Source organism: Sander vitreus, chromosome 2, assembly GCF_031162955.1.
Source record: "Sander vitreus isolate 19-12246 chromosome 2, sanVit1, whole genome shotgun sequence".
Lineage (NCBI taxonomy): Eukaryota > Metazoa > Chordata > Actinopteri > Perciformes > Percidae > Sander > Sander vitreus.
The window spans coordinates 8,320,036-8,337,560 of NC_135856.1; the positions used below are offsets into that span (position 1 = coordinate 8,320,036).

Below are 17,525 nucleotides of genomic sequence, written 5' to 3' on the forward strand. Positions count from 1 at the left end.
GTTACTTTCCACCACTGTTACCTAGTGTAGTGCTGATATATGGAGTGAGGGGAGGGGGTGTGTAGTATAATTTGGCTGGTGTGTCAGGAGTGTGACTGACTGGGCGTGAGTGTCACATGCCGCCACAGACAGCAGTTTGACAACTCCGCGCTTCCCCAGGAAAGACACACAAAAATCAGCTATTAAACATCTCTGGACCTGCAGGAGACGGACGGCAATGGCGACCAGTGACAGGCAGGCAACTCTAGACTCGTGGCTTAGTAAGTAAACGGAGATAGAAACGTGCGTTGTGTTGTTTTAGCTGCATACTTTTAGATCCGACATAACGCTAACGGAGCTAGGTAGGTATCTCATCACATGAACCGTAGATCTGAGCTATAACTGGCGCTGCGTTGTTTGCTAACGTCGCATTAACGGTCGGCTCGTACCGTCAGTTGGACTTCATTACAGTAATAAAACGTTATATTTGCGTTTAATTTCTGAATGTGTCAATTTATTTTAACTTTAATGAAACATGTTTGGTATTGTGCAGAAAGTATCACTTGGTTGGAACAGGAAGTTAATCAGGCCGTGCGCGTGCCTGGCGAACGGTGTGTTGTGTCTGCGCTCCTGCTGTGCACGCGCACCGTGGCAGAACATTTTGTATATTTTCTTTAGTTGCTGGATAAAGTTTTCAGATGTTAAAGTGGCAATATTACGATGGAAATGCACTGCTAAGTTGAAGACCTGCATTTGAACATATACTGAAAAGTAAACAAGCAGCAAAATGTACCTAAATATGAAAAGTATTATGAATATTGGTCTGTTTAGTTTAAACTACCAGTGCTACAGTTATTGACTTCCTTGTGAAAGCCTCATATCCAAATGTCCCTTCAGAAAATTCAAGTTTCATAGTTGTTGGAAGGATGAAAAATCGTCAGGCTCTTGGCCTCGGTAAATTATGTCAAAATGCTTGTTTTCAAAGTGGCACACCGTTGGAAATGCATGTATTTGTTTATCCTAAACAGCAATATTAAATGAGTTTATCATGTTCAATGCAACATCTAAATCTTCAGTAATTAACATAGTAGTAAAAGTATACTGCTTCACTGCTAAAGTGATTGGTTGATTAATCAATTAGGAGATTGACAGAACATGAATCAACAACAATTTTCATAATCGACTATCATTTAAGTCGTTAATTAAGCAAAAATGCAAACATTTCTGGTGTTTGGACCATTGGCTGAACAAAACAAGTTAGGATAGGCATTTCCCACATTTTCTTGATTAATCAATTACTCAAAATACTCCACATATTCCACATCTTACAAGTATACTCAGTACAACATAGGAAGTGTTTACCTGTTTTTCTGTGTGGGTCTATCTTTTATTTCCACTTCAATAAGTTGTTTAGTTTCTTGCATGTATTTTATCTAATTGTGGCACATTATGAAAATATTTTTCGGATGTTTAACGCGTTTCTCTGGTGAACTTGTTTCAGACCAGGCCACAGACCCAAACAATCAGGAGGACAGATGGGACTGCATCCAGAGCTTCTACCAGCTTGTCAACCAAGAGACTGATGGGTAAACTAAACAGAGCACCTCATCAAAATGTTTCCTTTTTTTTCAATCTACTTTATGTGCCTGCACACAACCCTGCATGGGGTCTCAGTCAGATCATACTCATGCTTTAAACCTGAGCTGAAGTTTTTAGGGGAGGCTGCATGCTTCTAGAAGTTATTTTAACACAGTTGTGGTGTTTCAGAGAGAGAGTTGCTTCACATCCATGTTGTGGTCAGAGCTTCTCAGTTATACTATCATGCAAGACGGAAGAAGAACTCTGCAGCCCCCTTTCCCTTTTGACCCTTTTTTTCTTTTCAATATTAACAAGTGTTTTAATGTCTAAATGTAATGTAAATTCAAAGCGAGTATGGATGGGAACGTAAAAGTGTTACGTTTTCATCCATTTCTGTCAGCTTTACTCGAGCATGGCAATGTGTGTGTGAATAGTACTTCTTTAAATGTTGGCATAACATGTCCTTTGCTCACGGTCTACTCAGGCATTTTAATGTGAGTTAAATCTTAATTTTCTGCTTTCAGCCCACAGGTAGCCATTCGCCTTCTTGCCCATAAAATCCAGTCGCCACAGGAGAAACAGGCTCTGCAGGCTCTCACTGTAAGTCTTGTTAGGGTTTTTCATCTCTACATATAATACAAAGATGATGCACAGTTTATTTTTTATCTGCTGTGAAATCATATTCATCTGTGAAGTTCCCAGAAGCAACAAGCAACTTATTTTTTAATTTTAGATGTTATTTTTTTCTTCCTTTTTAACAAGTCAGTTGTGAGAAGAAGCAATATCTCCCTATCTCGGTGTGTGTGCATGTGTGTGCCTGTTTATGTTTTATATTTAATGCCTTTTCTCATGCGTTATACTCCGCATTTATCATAGCATGATAACGGTACAGACCATTCATTAAAAAAACGAAAGTCTCAATTCTTTAACCCCAGGGGGAGGGCGGCCCTGTGAAAAATATCTGGGACTAACTTTCATCACATGGCACAAGTTACATGAGGAGTTTCATCTACATTTGACTTACTGTCTGCTGTGACAGCACACGGTTTGTCATCCATACATTAAGGGTTAAGTTTGGGTTAAAACGCAACGCCCGGGATGGGTGCTGTGAGGGCCACAGGCACAAGGGGACCACTGGTGTGAATAAAACACTTAAAAAGGTGATAGGGTATTTAAAGGGATCTTCTAGAAGGGTCACGTGCCTCATGGCGTGACATTTAAAGGTGGTTAACCACGAAACATGCAGTGACAAATCTGTTCTCTCTCTCTTTTGTGTTGTGAAAGAACAAAATACTTTTTTCTTGTTGAACATTTTTTTTGTTGATAATCATTTATACTGATTTGGTGCTTTCCAGGTTCTCGAGGCATGTATGAACAACTGTGGAAAGAGTTTCCACAGCGAGGTGGCCAAGTTTCGCTTTCTCAATGAGCTCATCAAACTTTTAACACCAAAGGTAATCATAGAGACCGGTGTCCTTAGTTCCCTATTTTTGCATGTACCAATCCCGTTTTATTGCTGTCATTATAAAATCTTAACTCGAATGTAACGAATTGTGTCTTTTCTGAGTAAATTGGCAAATCAAATCTAGGAGTGTCTGAGGATTGACACTGATATGACTGACCTGATTGATCTTTTCTGAACAGTACTTTGGCGCGTGGACTCCACAGAAAGTTAAGGACCGAGTGACGGAGGTCCTCTACGGCTGGACTCTTTGGCTTAAAGAAGAACCTAAGATTCAGGAAGCTTACTGCATGCTCAAGAAACAAGGTCTGGATGCAGCATACACTCTTAGTCTTGAGACACGCCTGAGCAACACTGTAATTATTCACGATATATTAGGAGTTTACAGATATATAAAATAGGGGTGTCACGATTCAGTTACTAAACTTTTTTTTTCCAATAGTAATAGCAATGCCACAATAAGAGCCACTAAATGAAAGAAGGGTACTTTGCAACAAGTGCAGTTGAATGCACCATGTTTAACGAGGTGCACATGAATGCACCATGTAGTCCCGTGGGAGCCCACATGCTTTCCCTTGGTTGTTTGTTTACATAACTCACTCTGGGAAGGGAACATGTTGCCACACCAGTGTTTTCAGGGAAGCAGGAGGGTTTTCCAGTGCTGTTGTTTCTCCATCATCTCCGACTCCGGCAGTGGTCATGGTGTCGGGGAAAGTCAATCTGCAGGTTTCCGCTAATCTAATGTTACCCTGTGTCTTTAGCTCCATTCTACCACCCGGTGAACTAAGCTGTATCTGTTGTTATTTTTGTCTGACGTGCGCAGGTAGGCGTGGATGGAGAGAGAAAAAAACACTGGTGGATTCACTGATCCTGCATTTGTTTTAAAAATCAACTGCTCATTACGATACATTTTTCAATTTAAAATAGTGACACCCCTAATATAAAAGTGTGATTATATATTGTAATTTGTCCCCTTCCCTTTCTTTTTGTTAATTTAGGTATTGTGAAAAAGGATCCCATACTACCAGACACTGTTATAATGGCACCTCCAACGCAAAGAACCACAGAATCTGTTTTTGACCAGGAGGACAAGGCCAAGGTGTGTGTGTGTGTGTGTGTGTGTGTGTGTGTGTGTGTGTGTGTGTGTGTGTGTAATTAATATCTGCTAACATTTAAACAATACTGCTTGAGGCAATAGTTTCATGGGGTTTTACTGGGGGTGTGTGGGAAATATGTGTTACTACAATATGTTTTTACCACAGCATGTGTGCAATAGGCCTACTTGCAATTTCTTGTTGTAAATGCTACTGGTGCTGTATTGTTTTGTGTATAACAGTTAAAGGTGCACAATGCGTTCCTGCATGGTCACTTCTGTTGACGTTCCAAGTAAATGTCAAACAGAGCAAGCTCGCCCCTCCCCCCATGTTTCGGTAACTGTCATGACTAACTGACTAACTGTCACTAACCCCCACCCCCTCCCCCAACCATCTTGTCTGTGATTGGCTGGAGTGGTTTGTTTTATTTTGGTGCACAGCCTGTGCCTCTAATGTTTGTTTGACGTTTACGACCCCTGTGTTGTCTCCTGAGACTGTGTACCTTTTTAAGGCATTATTTATGTGTGCAGTTGGAGTCTAAAGCAAATTTCCCTAAGGAGACAATAATGTATAATGTGACATATTTCATCCCGCTAAAGATGCATTTCTGTATCATCAGCTTTTAGCCAGATTATTAAAAAGTGCTCTCCCTGAAGACCTGGAAGCTGCCAACAGACTCATTAAAAGCACCATCAAAGAGGTGAGCAGTGCTGCTGGTGGTGGTGGTGGTCATGTTTTCGATGCATGCATTTGTAATTGAGTTTAATATTCATTTGTTTATGTTTTTTTGGTTTTAGGAGCAGGAGAAGGCAGAGAAAGTTTCAAAGCGTGAATCTACTCTGGAGGAAGTAGAGAGCAGCACCAAACGGCTCAGAGAGCTACTGCGCCAGCACACCATCACTGGAAACTCGTTACAGCCCAGTGATGACGTAAAAGTACGTTTGACATTATAAAAACAATCAAGGACCTTTTCTGGGCTAGTCTATATCAACAATGTTTCATACATGGGGTTGTTCCGGTGCCGCGGAGGTTCCGCCGGATGTCATTCAAAACTCCGTTCGATTCGGGAAACATCCTCCAAGCTAGAACCAACAATCAAATTATATTTATCTTCCTTTTTTTGAGTAAAATTCTCATCACACACACACAACAGCCATTTTAATTCCAGAGCTCGCCTCCCTATGTGAAAATGTTCCCCCAAAACAAGTTACTTCCCGAAGCTATTTTGCAGAGACACCGTTGCTGCGTTTGGCGCTTAGCGCCGCCCGAGACGATTGTGATTGGTTTAAAGAAATGTCTTCCTCCGCAGCGCTGTGGAGATAGGTCTGGCAATGCGAGACTAGTTCAGGGCTGATGAAGGCCAGGCCAGTGGAAGTCCTGGGATTGTTGTCCCTCTATTGCCTCTACTGGCTAATTTGTCAGCAAACACCAATTTGTTGACTTTCAGGTCAAAAAGTGCAGTTAGGACCTGCTTCACATTTAAATATTGTAAATGCAGTCATATGTAACCTACATGTTTAATAAAAAATATAGTGTAACTCAACATTTGGTCTTTCTCTCTTCCCTGCTGCAGGCCCTGTATGAGCGCTGTGATCGGCTGAGGCCCAGCTTGTTCCGCCTGGCCAGCGACACGATGGACGACGACGTAGCTCTGACACAGATCCTGGCAGCTAACGACGAGCTTACGCTTGTAGTAAATGCCTACAAAGACCAAGTGGGGAAGAGAGAGTGTAACGGGGAAAGGGAAAGAAGTAGAAGCGAGGAGAATAAAAATAATGGTAGGCCTAATTTTTCCTTAAAGTAGCCCCTGTGGAAAACACCTTGACTTTGTGTTTGGCTCTACTCTGTTCTGCTTGTATTTGATCCTGTTTCTTCTTGTTCCTCCAGCTCCAGAGAGTCCCAGAGAGATTAAAAGCTACCACCTCATCGACCTGTCGGCACTGGACTCTCCACAGACGTGCAGAAAAAATGCTGATTCTCCACCATCCTTTGAATCCTTTTCACCCATGTTCTCCTCTCTTCTGGAAAGTACCTTCCACTCAGTGGCTGAACAGGACTTAAATGAACTAGGTAGGCCCTGCATTTGTGCCTATTTCTAGTTTGTTCTTTCAGAGAGTGATGAGTCATAATGTGATGATGTTGTTTCCTGTGATTGCAGAGTTAGATAATCTGGTCTCAAAACAGACTCAAGAGACTTCAAGGTCCTATTATGAAGAACTGCTGCAGGTGGGGCTCGGATGTAATGGTAAAGATTTGAATGGGATTTTTTTTAATCAATAATTTAACACAGTTTATCCTTTCCGTCAGCTTAATGGAGAGGTTCAGACGAAGAAGAATGCTGAGCAGAATGGAGGGAGAGGTGTTGTGTTGAGAGCCCGTGGATGTGGAGGGAGCAGTACCACATCAAATGGGACGAACATCTGGTAAGGACGGAGAAAAGAAAGAAACCACTGTAGACAATGTTTTGGATGTGGTGCATGTATATATTTAGTAATAACAGAAACCACTGGTTTAAAAAGGGTTTTTATATCGGTTATAATATGCCAGGGAATAATCACTATTTTTAATATTTCTAATGATTTTGTTAGAAGGAAGATAGATAGTGATCATCCTCTGGGTGTAAATGCTTACACATACAACATTTAACATAACATAAATCCTTGACATAAATAAATATGAAAGGAGAAGAACTCACACCAATATTATCGGCCCGCTGATGTGTGTTAGCAGATGTACAATTTAGTTTTTTGCAGAGCCGTGAACTGTAACAAAACAAAATCGCTACCTTTTTATTCATAAATCATACCCACAATTCACTTTTCATTTAGTTTTGTTTTGTGTTTATATTGATAGTTATTTTTTACTGTTCAAAAAGTACTTGTATTGACATGGACTGTTATCTTAGATAGTAACGTTTATTGTAGATACTCAGATATGTGTGTGCCTCTAGTGTTTGTTTGACGTTTTCGACCCCTGTGTTTGACTCTGTGTCTCCAGAGACCGGGCTTTTTCACAGTGTGTTCAGGGGGCCGGCAGCTAGCAGATCAAGGAGAGATGCCTACGATTTGAGACAAAAATGAAATTGCGCTGAAACCATGCAGCAACTCATAGTGCAGCTTTAATGTTAAAAAAATATACTGTATATATATATTTTTTTTTTATCAAGTTAGTGAAGCTCTAGTCCAGGATGTGTTGTGGCATTCTGGGTACATGCAAAATCATTTTTAAGTAGATTATCACTGTGTGGAGATGTTCGTTGGCTTCATTTACTGTCCTCATTACTTCTAGAAATGACTGTTTGATTGATTTCTTTCTATCAGGTCGCTTCCTTACCATCAACAGTTTACAGAGTCAGAATCAACGTCCCAGTCGCAGAAACAACTCACTGAAGTGTCGGGATCGCCAGTGAAATTAGAGGAGAGCTCGTTTACCCCACAACTCCTGAAAAACATCTTTGTTCCAATGGAGACCATCAAACCCGGTATGTTTGTATGCTGGGTTATCTTTGGTTTTCCTAGTACTGTTTTGCTACAGTCATTCCTCTGTTATGTGTTTATAATCCATCCACTCGATATCCTGTCTAAATGTCTGTTGTTTGCGTGTTCTTGGTAGGTAATCTTGATCCGATCACTTTGTACGATCAGGGCGGCGTCCGCGTAGCCCTCCATTTTGCCAAAGACTCCCCGCCGGGTTATCCAGGTGTCGCTGTGGTCGTCATCTCCACAGTGAACACATCTGCCCTCGATGTGAAAGACTTCCTGTTTCAAACTGCTGTTCCAAAGGTAAAAAAAAGATGTATTCAAAAAGCTCGTATCAAAATAAAAAAGAAATGTTTTAAGTGTGAATGAGTGTAGATTTAAACACACACAAGTGTGAACTTGTACACTGATGTTCCCAATTCAAAGCCTTGTCAAAATAAGAGACATGGATGGAAACCTAAACTCGTACTGCACTTTGTGATGTGTGATTAACATGTTTGAAATGTTGGTGATTTATCAGAAACAGGTTTATTATTTATCTATATAATATACAAGGAATTTGCATAATGAAAAAAAATACTGCAGAAGTCAAGAATGATAAATAGAAAATAGAAATGTACTAAAACGTGAAATACTACAGAAAAACACTAATTGCACCAACTGACCAAGGCAGCCATCAGCAGCACCATCTTGGGCCACTGATTAATGTTTAAGTTGAACAACCAAAAATGTCAAACATCTTCTGGTTCCTGCTTCTTAAATGTGATAATGTGCTGCTTTTCTGCGTTTTATATCCTTATGAATTCAATACATTTTGGGTTTTAAGCTGTTGGTCGGACAAAACAAGCAATTTAACATGTATCAGAATCACAATATCAGTTTTCACATGCAAGTACAATGTTTGGCTCTAAACAGCAGAAGTGTCTCTGTGTTAAAGCTTATCACGTAGACATCAGTGTTTCAAGCAGCTGCTCAGATGGGTCGACGTTCCTTTTATACAGAGTATGTGAATGAGTTCATTGTGTTACTGGCGCCCCCTCCTGGAGCCACTTCAGATTTGTCAGACAATATATTACAATAAAACATACACACTATGTTTTGACATTTTATGCTCATTCCTTTTCATCATTCAGCAATTTGACCTGTGCCGACCTACTTTCCATTAATGTGTTTTTTTACCTCTCCTGCAGACCATGTTGGTCAAACTTCAGCCTGCCTCAGTGACACACCTACCTCCTTACAACCCTCTCCTGCCTCCGCCCGCCGTCTCCCAGGTCCTCCTATTGGTTAATCCTCACAAGGTGAGTTTGAGGAGCGCTGTTGATTTACATTGATCAGTCACGAACACATTCCCAACCACCCATTACATATAGTACATCAAACTGAAGAACTTTAGTAGTTCTATATATAATGATTAGTGCTGTCAGTTAAACACGTTAGTAATGGCGTTAACGCAAACCCATTTTAATGGCGTCAATTTTTTTATCGCAAGATTAACGTTCTTTTTGGCCTAGCAAACTTTGTAGTTTTTTCACATGCTGTTGCAACAACTAGTAACGTTAGAAAAAGACAACACCACACCAGATCTAACTAGACCGGAAACAAAACAGGCACGCCACACACACTTGTTTGGGCTTACGAGCCGGCCAAAGAGTCGAAGGCTAACGTTACGTTTTGAGTGGATGGAATAAGATTCTGAATGGAAAGTTTACTTTTAAAAAGTTGCCAAATGGTTCCGTTGACAAGACCAAAGTGATCTGTGTGTTTTGTCGTTGTGAACTGAGCTATCATCGCAGCACGTCCAGTCTGAAATACCACTTGATGGCCAAGCACACAGCTGATGCCAATTCTCCGCCCCCTCGTCAAAGCCAGGCGACAAAAGCACAAAGCAAGCCCATCCACTTGTTCCACCATGTTGATAAGAGCATTAAAATGAGAAAAAATAATGGGACAAAAAGAAATCAAGGGACATTTAGAATAGATAAAAATGTGTAATTAATTGCGAGTTAACTATGACATTAATGTGATTAATCTCGATTTAAATATTTGAATCGTTTGACAGCACTAATAATGATAATATAAATATAATAAGAATCATTACATTTCGGTGTGTTTGGGTTTATAATTATTATTTCAGTTTGATTTAGTGTGTTGCAGTGTTGTTTTACTCTGCTGCTTTGTATCATTGGTGGGAAAAGTACTCCGATCTTTGACTTGTAATAGAGTTTTACGGCGTTTTTCCATTACATGTTACCTGCTCGACTCTACTCGGCTCGGCTCGGCTCGACTCAACCGCGGTACCCCGTCCTCCTTTTTCCATTGCAGATTTGCCTCATGCCTGAGGCGAGCGTAGCTGGTTGTCATAGCGACGCCGCAGGAAACTGCCGTGACCTAACGCGACACACACACAGAACGTCAAAGGTGTGTTGTTTTTGTGTCTCGGCGGCTGTTGCCACAGCCAGAAGAAACATTGTGTTTCAAAAGAAGCTGGAGGCAGCAAAAAAAAAACACCGCTGGCTAAACTATTTAAAAATGGCGGGTTTGTTCAGGACACCCCCCGTCTGTCGCTAGCAATGATGAGGCAGTGATTAGTGACGATTCTCTCTGACCAATCAGTAGTCTGCAGGTTTTCACGTCACCTTTTGGTATCGCCTCAGCTCGCTTGGAACCTCGATGGAGGGGATACTAAAAAAAAGTACCCGTTAGCAGGTACCAGGGACTTTTTTTTCATAGTGGAAAACCAAAAAAGGCGAGTAGAGTAGAGTCGAGGCGAGTCGAGCAGGTACCATGTAATGGAAAAACGCCATTGGTGTGGTACAGTGTGGTATTGCTGCTTTTACCATTACAATTTTGATGCATTATTGTGTTCATCACTTTAATGTTGCAGCTGATACAGGTGGGGCTAATTTTATTACTTTATATACGGCTGAGTAGCTTGTGAATTTACCTCTGAGGATCAAAAGTCTTATTTTAAAGCAACACTATGTAACTTTTCCCGCTTCAGTCCCCCTACAGGTTGGAAGAGGAATTGTCCATTACATTACATTGTGCAAGTTTGCCAGATTGGGTCGCCTCGGCTCTGTAGTTCGAATGAACTGGACAATGTAATGTAATGGACAATTCCGCTTCCAACCTGTAGGGGGACCGAAGCGGGAAAAGTTACATAGTGTTGCTTCAACTGGTACTAAGACATAGTAATGTGTTTTCTAGAACTTAAATCTAAATCTGTAATGTTATTAAATAGATGTAGTGGAAGAAAAAACAATATTTTCCTCTGAAATGTAGCAGAGCGGACAGTAAAGTACCTCAAAATTGTACTTAGTTACTTTCCACTACTGCTTAGTGCTACCACTTACTGCTTAGTATACAGTCGCCTGTGTAAACAGTCTTATCCTGATGTAAAACCTGAATATATGACGCTGTAACTTGGGTTTTGTTTTTGTTTTGACACATTGATTCCAATAATTCCTGATTATTTATTGGGTATTAAAATGTAACGGAAATGTTTCCTATGAAAATTCCTATGAATGACATGAAAAATGCAGATTAACAGCTTATTAAATACTGTCCAAAATAAAGTTAATGGATGTCAACCTTTGCATAAAATACAAAGACAGTTGAGATGAATTACCTGGGTAAAACCAGAGTCATTGATAAATTGGATAACCCAAAGCACTGAAGTATTCATTTGCATTGCCATTATTCATTCATTTGCTTTCTCCATCTTGGTACATCTGACATGTTTCCTTCGTTTCTTTAGCGAAAGGTGCGTCTACGCTACAAGTTGACACTGACGCATGGAGACCAAAAGCTGAACCAGACCGGAGAGATTGACAACTTTCCTGACTGGACCGCTTTGATCTGCCACTAAAAAAAAAATTCTGAAACTTGGAATAAAAAACAAAAACAAACTCTGGACCTAAGATATAGAGAGAGTAAAATAAAACCCAGTGAGAAGGGAAAAACTCAACAAAAAGGTGGTAAACTTGTGACAAGGCCTCATGAGGTAAACAAGGAAACATAAATATCAAAAAGTCTGTATTTTCAGAAATAGAAGATTTTGAGTTTCCCGTTCCTGTTTTATAACATCGCAGCAACTGTGATACAATAATGATGAAACAAAGAAAGATTTATATTACTCTAGAAAAGGTGAGTAAACTCTATTTCACTCATGAAAGTGTTAACAGTTCAGGTGGGTTCGGTACATCCCCGATTTGTACCTGATTCAGGTTTTTTAATATTCTGCTGTTTCTGCGACTGCGGCCTCCTGCCTGTTGTTAAAGCGCAGTTTGATAATACAGTTCATCACAGTACCCATATATGCTGACACGTAGCTGGTTACATGTCTGGACATGAAAATTGGTATTTATTTGATTTTGTGCATTTGTGACATTCAAAATACCAAAAGTGCTTTAAGATGGGTTTTAAAATGTATTTATTTTAAGAAATGAGGTTGTCTTAAGGAATGAAAGTGTTAGAAACCTTCAAAGATTTGTATTTGCAGGTAACTTTCTGTACTTGACTGCAACGTTCATTAAAAACATAATGATACGATAGTTTAGACGTGGCATTTTATGCAAGTTGTGTTTTTAAGAACTGTAACTTAAAACAAGCAAATGAAGGAAAGATCTTCACTGAGACAAAACATTTAGAAAAAACAAAAACATTCAGCCAATATACTGTATTAAGCACAAGATAATCAAGCAACACTTTTCCTAACCTGACCACACGTGGCACAAAGAAACAACCGACAAATACAGAAATAAAACAAACAATTTACGTAAATTTTAGTGGCATTTCTTCAAACCAATCAGAATTGTCATGGGCGGTGCTAAGCTCCGCACAGAGCCGCTGCAAAATAGTCGTGCGAGAGAAAACTCAGATTGAACAGATAGTCTAGCTAGCAGTCTGGATTTACCCTGCAGAGATCTGAGGAGCAGTTAACAATAGTCCTCATTAATCCACCAAATTTAAAATTCCAACACAAGGAAAGCGGAAGCAAACGGAAAATACATGCATCTGGCGGAATTTCCTGCAGCACCGGAGCAATCCCGGAAGTGGAACGCGAAGGATATAGACCATCTTGTTGAATAACATTTTCTTTTCACAATAAAAGTCCTCACTTCCTCTCATACAGGTTATTTGACCAACTGAATATAATGCAACCAGAAAGAAAACATAAGCATATTAACATTAATTTGCTTGTGTTTTTTTTAATAGGATTTCTGTTTTGTCAAAGTGGTGAAGATCATTTCTTAATCTGTTTTCTGAAGTTTCAGTGTGTTTAGCTCTTTTAGCCACTGGAGATTGGAGACTGATACCGTTTACTCTTTCTAAGTCACTGTTAATGTAATAAGATCTGTGTTACCTGATATACTGTGAAGCTTTAAACTGTTGAGCCCAGAGCAACACCTTCAGTGCCACTGAACCTGCTTAATCATCTATTACTGTCAGATTTACAAAAGTTCAAAACCGGCTGCACGTAAGCCAATGTGAATGTTTCTTTGAATTCTTGTCCGTCTGTTGTCTGTCAGTCCAACAGTGTGTTGCTCTACCATGTGGTATCAATAAATACAATGTAAACAGTTCACAACAAAGCTCAAATTCTCTGTCTCACCAAATCGTCCCAATCCAAACAAATTCTTATAGTACTATAATTACCCTTAAGTCATATTATAGTTCATTATATCAAGTTCAATCTGAAGGAACTCTGTTTCAGTCTCTGACAGAGGGGGTCAGCCCAATGATCCCACAGCCCTATGTTCCCACATTTCTAAGATTTTTCTTAAAATTAGGCCCTAGGTTAGGGTTACATTTATCTGTAGTCTGCTACTGAATAATAGGTTGGGTGTAATTGGCTACCAAATTGGGAGAAAGGGGGATAAAATCTGATACAAATTTATGAAAACGGAAATGTGGGAACATAGGGCCTAATTTTGAAAAAAAATCGTAGAAATGTGGGGACATAGGGCCTAATTGTCAGTGAAAAAAAAGTCTTAGAAATGTGGGGACATAGGTGCGCTCCCCTGACAGAGAGAAACCCTTCAGATTACAACACAAATCTTGAGATCTACATCTTATTTATTTTATATACATGTTTTAGATGCTGGCATTCAAAGCAATTTGCTGACAAAATACTTTATGATTAAGACAACTATGGCTTTACGGTTTTATCAATTGATTTTCTCAATCAATTAACCTTGTTGTCCATAAAATAGTTAAAATGGTCATCAAAATATCCCAACACCTGTAAATGTAAATAGACTGTTCTTATATAGCGCTTTTCTAGTCTTAACGACTACTCAAAGCGCTTTAACATAGTACAGGAACCATTCACTCGCTCAGCGCACATATGTAGAGGTTTACTACTCTATATGTAGAGGTTTACTACTCTATATGTAGAGGTTTACTCCTCGATGCAGCGGCCGCGGGTTCAACTCTGACCTGCGGCTCTTTGTTGCATGTCATTCCCCCTCTCTCCCCTTTCATGTCTTCATCTGTCCTGCAAAACAAAGGCCTAAAAAAATGCCATCTTTAAAAAAAAGAATATATATATATATATATATATATATATACACTACCGGTCAAAAGTTTTAGAACACCCCAATTTTTCCAGGTTTTTATTGAAATTCATGCAGTTTAATGTCTTATTGTACTTTGAAATGAAAGAATAAAACAAATGAACAATTTAAGTTAAAAAAGAAATCATGGAATCAATTTATAAACCAAAATGTATTCTAAATTTTTGACTCATCAAAGTAGCCCCCTTTGGCAGATATAACAGCTGAACACACTCGTGGCATTCTTTCTACAATGGAAATCAAATATTCTTCAGAAAGTTCTTCCCAACTCTGTTGCAGAAGTTCCCATAAATGTGTGGCACTTGTAGGTTGCTTTCAGCAACCAGCTCAATGGGGTTTAAGTCTGGTGACTGTGCTGGCCACTCCATGTTTTTAAACTTACCATCTTGTTCTTTTTCCCTAAGGTAGTTCTGGCATAGCTTGGACTTATGTTTTGGGTCATTATCTTGCTGTAGGATGAACCCCTGACCAAATAGGCACATACCAGAGGGTACTGCATGGCGCTGCAAAATGCTGTGGTAGCCGTTTTGGTTCAGGGTGCCTTTCACTCTGTACAAATCACCGACCCTGGATCCAGCAAAACAGCCCCAGACCATCATGCTTCCTCCTCCATGTTTGACAGTTGATGTCACACACTGAGGAACCATCCTTTCGCCTACTCGACGGCGTACAGAAATCCTGTGCGATGAACCGAAAATTTCAAATTTTGATTCATCAGTCCATAGCACCTTCTTCCTTTCTTCAGTAGTCCATTGACAATGTTTCTTGGCCCAGGCAAGCCTCTTTTTATTATTCTGACATCTTAGCAATGGCTTTCTTGCTGCAACTCGACCTATCAAACCTGCAGTTCGAAGTCTTCTCTTTACAGTTGAAACTGAGACTTGCTTATTACGACCACTATTAAGCTGTTCTTGAAGCTGTTGTCCTGTGAGCCGCCTATCACGCAAGCTGTTGACTCTCAGAAACTTGTCTTCTGATTCTGTTGTGGCTTTGGGTCTGCCAGACCTCTTCCTGTCAGAGTTTCCCCCAGTTTCTAAGTGCCTTTTGATGGTGAAGAATACTGTACTCACTGACACCTTGACTTTCTTCGCAATTTATCTGTAGGAAAGACCAACATTCTTAAGTGTTAAGATGGTCTGTCTCTCTTCCATTGTTAATTGCCTTTTTCCCGCCATTTTTATAACAACACACTACTTTCTGCAGTACAGTACTGTTCAAATAATGCTCACGAGGGTACGGTACCACAGTGTGTTCCAACAAAACTTTTATACAAACAGAGGGGGTTGTAAGTAATCCAGACAAGTTGGAACACCTGTGGGAATTGGTAGCACCAACTTTCAAAGCTTGATCAACCTCCATTGCTGCAGGTGAGCTTTACATTGTTTACCCATTTCTTGTTCCCTGAAAAAGGCCTTTTTGTCAAATACTGAAATGTACATTGTTTTTCAGTTTTGGGTAACCTAGACATTTTTTTTTAACCTCAGGCAGTTCACAACTTACCTCTGTACCATTTCAAGCTATTCATTGGACTTGACCTGCTAAAATTTCAATAAAAAACAAAAAAAACTGGGGTGTTCTAAAACTTTTGACCAGTAAAATATATATATATATATATATCCTAAAGCCCAAGTTGACTTATTTAAATAGTTTGTTTAATCAATCCGTTTTACTATCAAGAAAAACAGCAGATGGCCACATGAACTGTTGCTAATTCATTTTCTGATAATCTGCAACATTTTTATTGTATTGCATTTCTATTTATTGATGTGTGTATGTTACGTGTTAGATAAATAGTGCTGTAGATGTCTGGTTCCATGCTTGTGTTGTGGATTATGTGTCAATATGCCTGTACTGTACAACAAATTGCCTCTCTGGGACTAAGTCTAATCAATTAATTGACTCATCGTTTCAGCTCTGAAGAAAACACATTTGGTAACAATGAACTCACCCCGGTGATCAGCTGACTAAGTGAATGAGGGAGTAAAACAAGCTTCAGCTAGTTTTCTAGTCAGCCCACGGACTTCTATTTAAAAAGTAGATGACCGTTAGTCATACTTCTACGACAAAAAGTGAAGCACTATATTGAGTACGAAGTTACAAATTTATATTCAGTAGCGCATGAAACGATTACTTTTTGAATCTTACTTTTTGGTTGGAAGCGGAATTTTGAATGAATATAGATTTTTTTTAATACTGTAAATCCATCCAGTCTATAAAACGAAAATAGTACAAAAATTCCGGTCACAGTTTCCCAGACCGTCTTTAAATTGCAACTTAAAATGATTTAAGACTTCACCAGTCAGAAGTCACCAACGTCTGTTTGCTACCTGGGTATGAAAATGAAAATTGAAAATTCTCAGTTTGAGAAGCTGGCACTTTTGCTCAAACGACAAAATTGCTGCCAGTCTTCCGTCGTTAGATTAGTCAACTAATTATTTCTGCTCTACTTAAAAAACAAACACAAAATGATTCAGAAATTAGAGACGCATTATCAAATGTTCTACTTATCTCTGTGGATAAATCCTTTTCCAGTATTTTTTTCAAGGGAGAAAGATGTCAGAGACCTGCAACTAAAAGACAACAATCAATCAACTTTATTGATCATATTTATTATGACATCAGCAGATTAAAATACATGTTTATTATGTACATATATGTAACAGGGGTGTTAGATAAAGTGCCAAATACCATTTTTACAAAAACAAAACAAAGAAAAAAGGGATTTGTGGAAGACCATCACACCCGTTACCCTGATCCCACAGTTCATTGCTTCACGGACAAGTAGCCACCTTGTTTGAAGGAAGGCTTAATTGCTCAGTGCTGGTCGTGGGTCAGTTTGGCACGATTCACCCGGGAATCAAACACACAGTCTGGGAGTGGTGAAGGGATGAATACTGGGTGTTTTTTTTTTAAAACATGAACTGACATCGACACGTACAACAGGTCAGCCTTTTGAGCTGGACTGCGAAAGTTTCTACTTTGACAAAACGGTCCAGATATTATTCAGAAATCCAGCATTGTTGCTTTAAGGTTAGTATGTGAGGAGGTTAAACTGTTCCTAGACCAGAGCCCAAATCTGTTCTCAGCATCCTGTTCACAAGTGGAAAGATGTTGTAGTAAATATAAGATGATGGACACTTTCCAGACTTATTTTTTTTCTCTTTTCTGACAAAAGAAGAGGAAGTTGACATTCTTTTAACAGTTGTTGGTCTGTGTGTGTGTGGGACCTTCTTCATAAACGAGACAGTGACAGAGAGATGATGGGTAGTAAGTAGTCCATGAGATCGGGAGAACAGGCACGCACTTATTTGCATGTGCGCATTTCATTTTTTCATTTTAATTTTAAATTCAG

The 17,525-nt window shown here is 39.5% G+C and overlaps 1 protein-coding gene across 1 annotated transcript; it reads left to right on the top strand.

Annotated features, from left to right (window-relative positions):
* The first annotated feature begins 95 nt into the window (after positions 1-95).
* LOC144534069 (ADP-ribosylation factor-binding protein GGA2-like) lies at positions 96-13,189 on the top strand. The gene is made up of 16 exons (XM_078275743.1): positions 96-260; positions 1,481-1,565; positions 2,082-2,157; positions 2,913-3,011; positions 3,202-3,325; positions 4,018-4,118; positions 4,733-4,813; positions 4,911-5,048; positions 5,687-5,891; positions 6,001-6,183; positions 6,272-6,339; positions 6,421-6,536; positions 7,434-7,594; positions 7,726-7,895; positions 8,783-8,893; positions 11,353-13,189. Exons 1-16 carry the CDS (start codon positions 218-220, stop codon positions 11,461-11,463), a joined length of 1,872 nt encoding a protein of 623 aa, XP_078131869.1. The 5' UTR covers positions 96-217; the 3' UTR covers positions 11,464-13,189.
* The last annotated feature ends 4,336 nt before the right edge of the window (positions 13,190-17,525 follow it).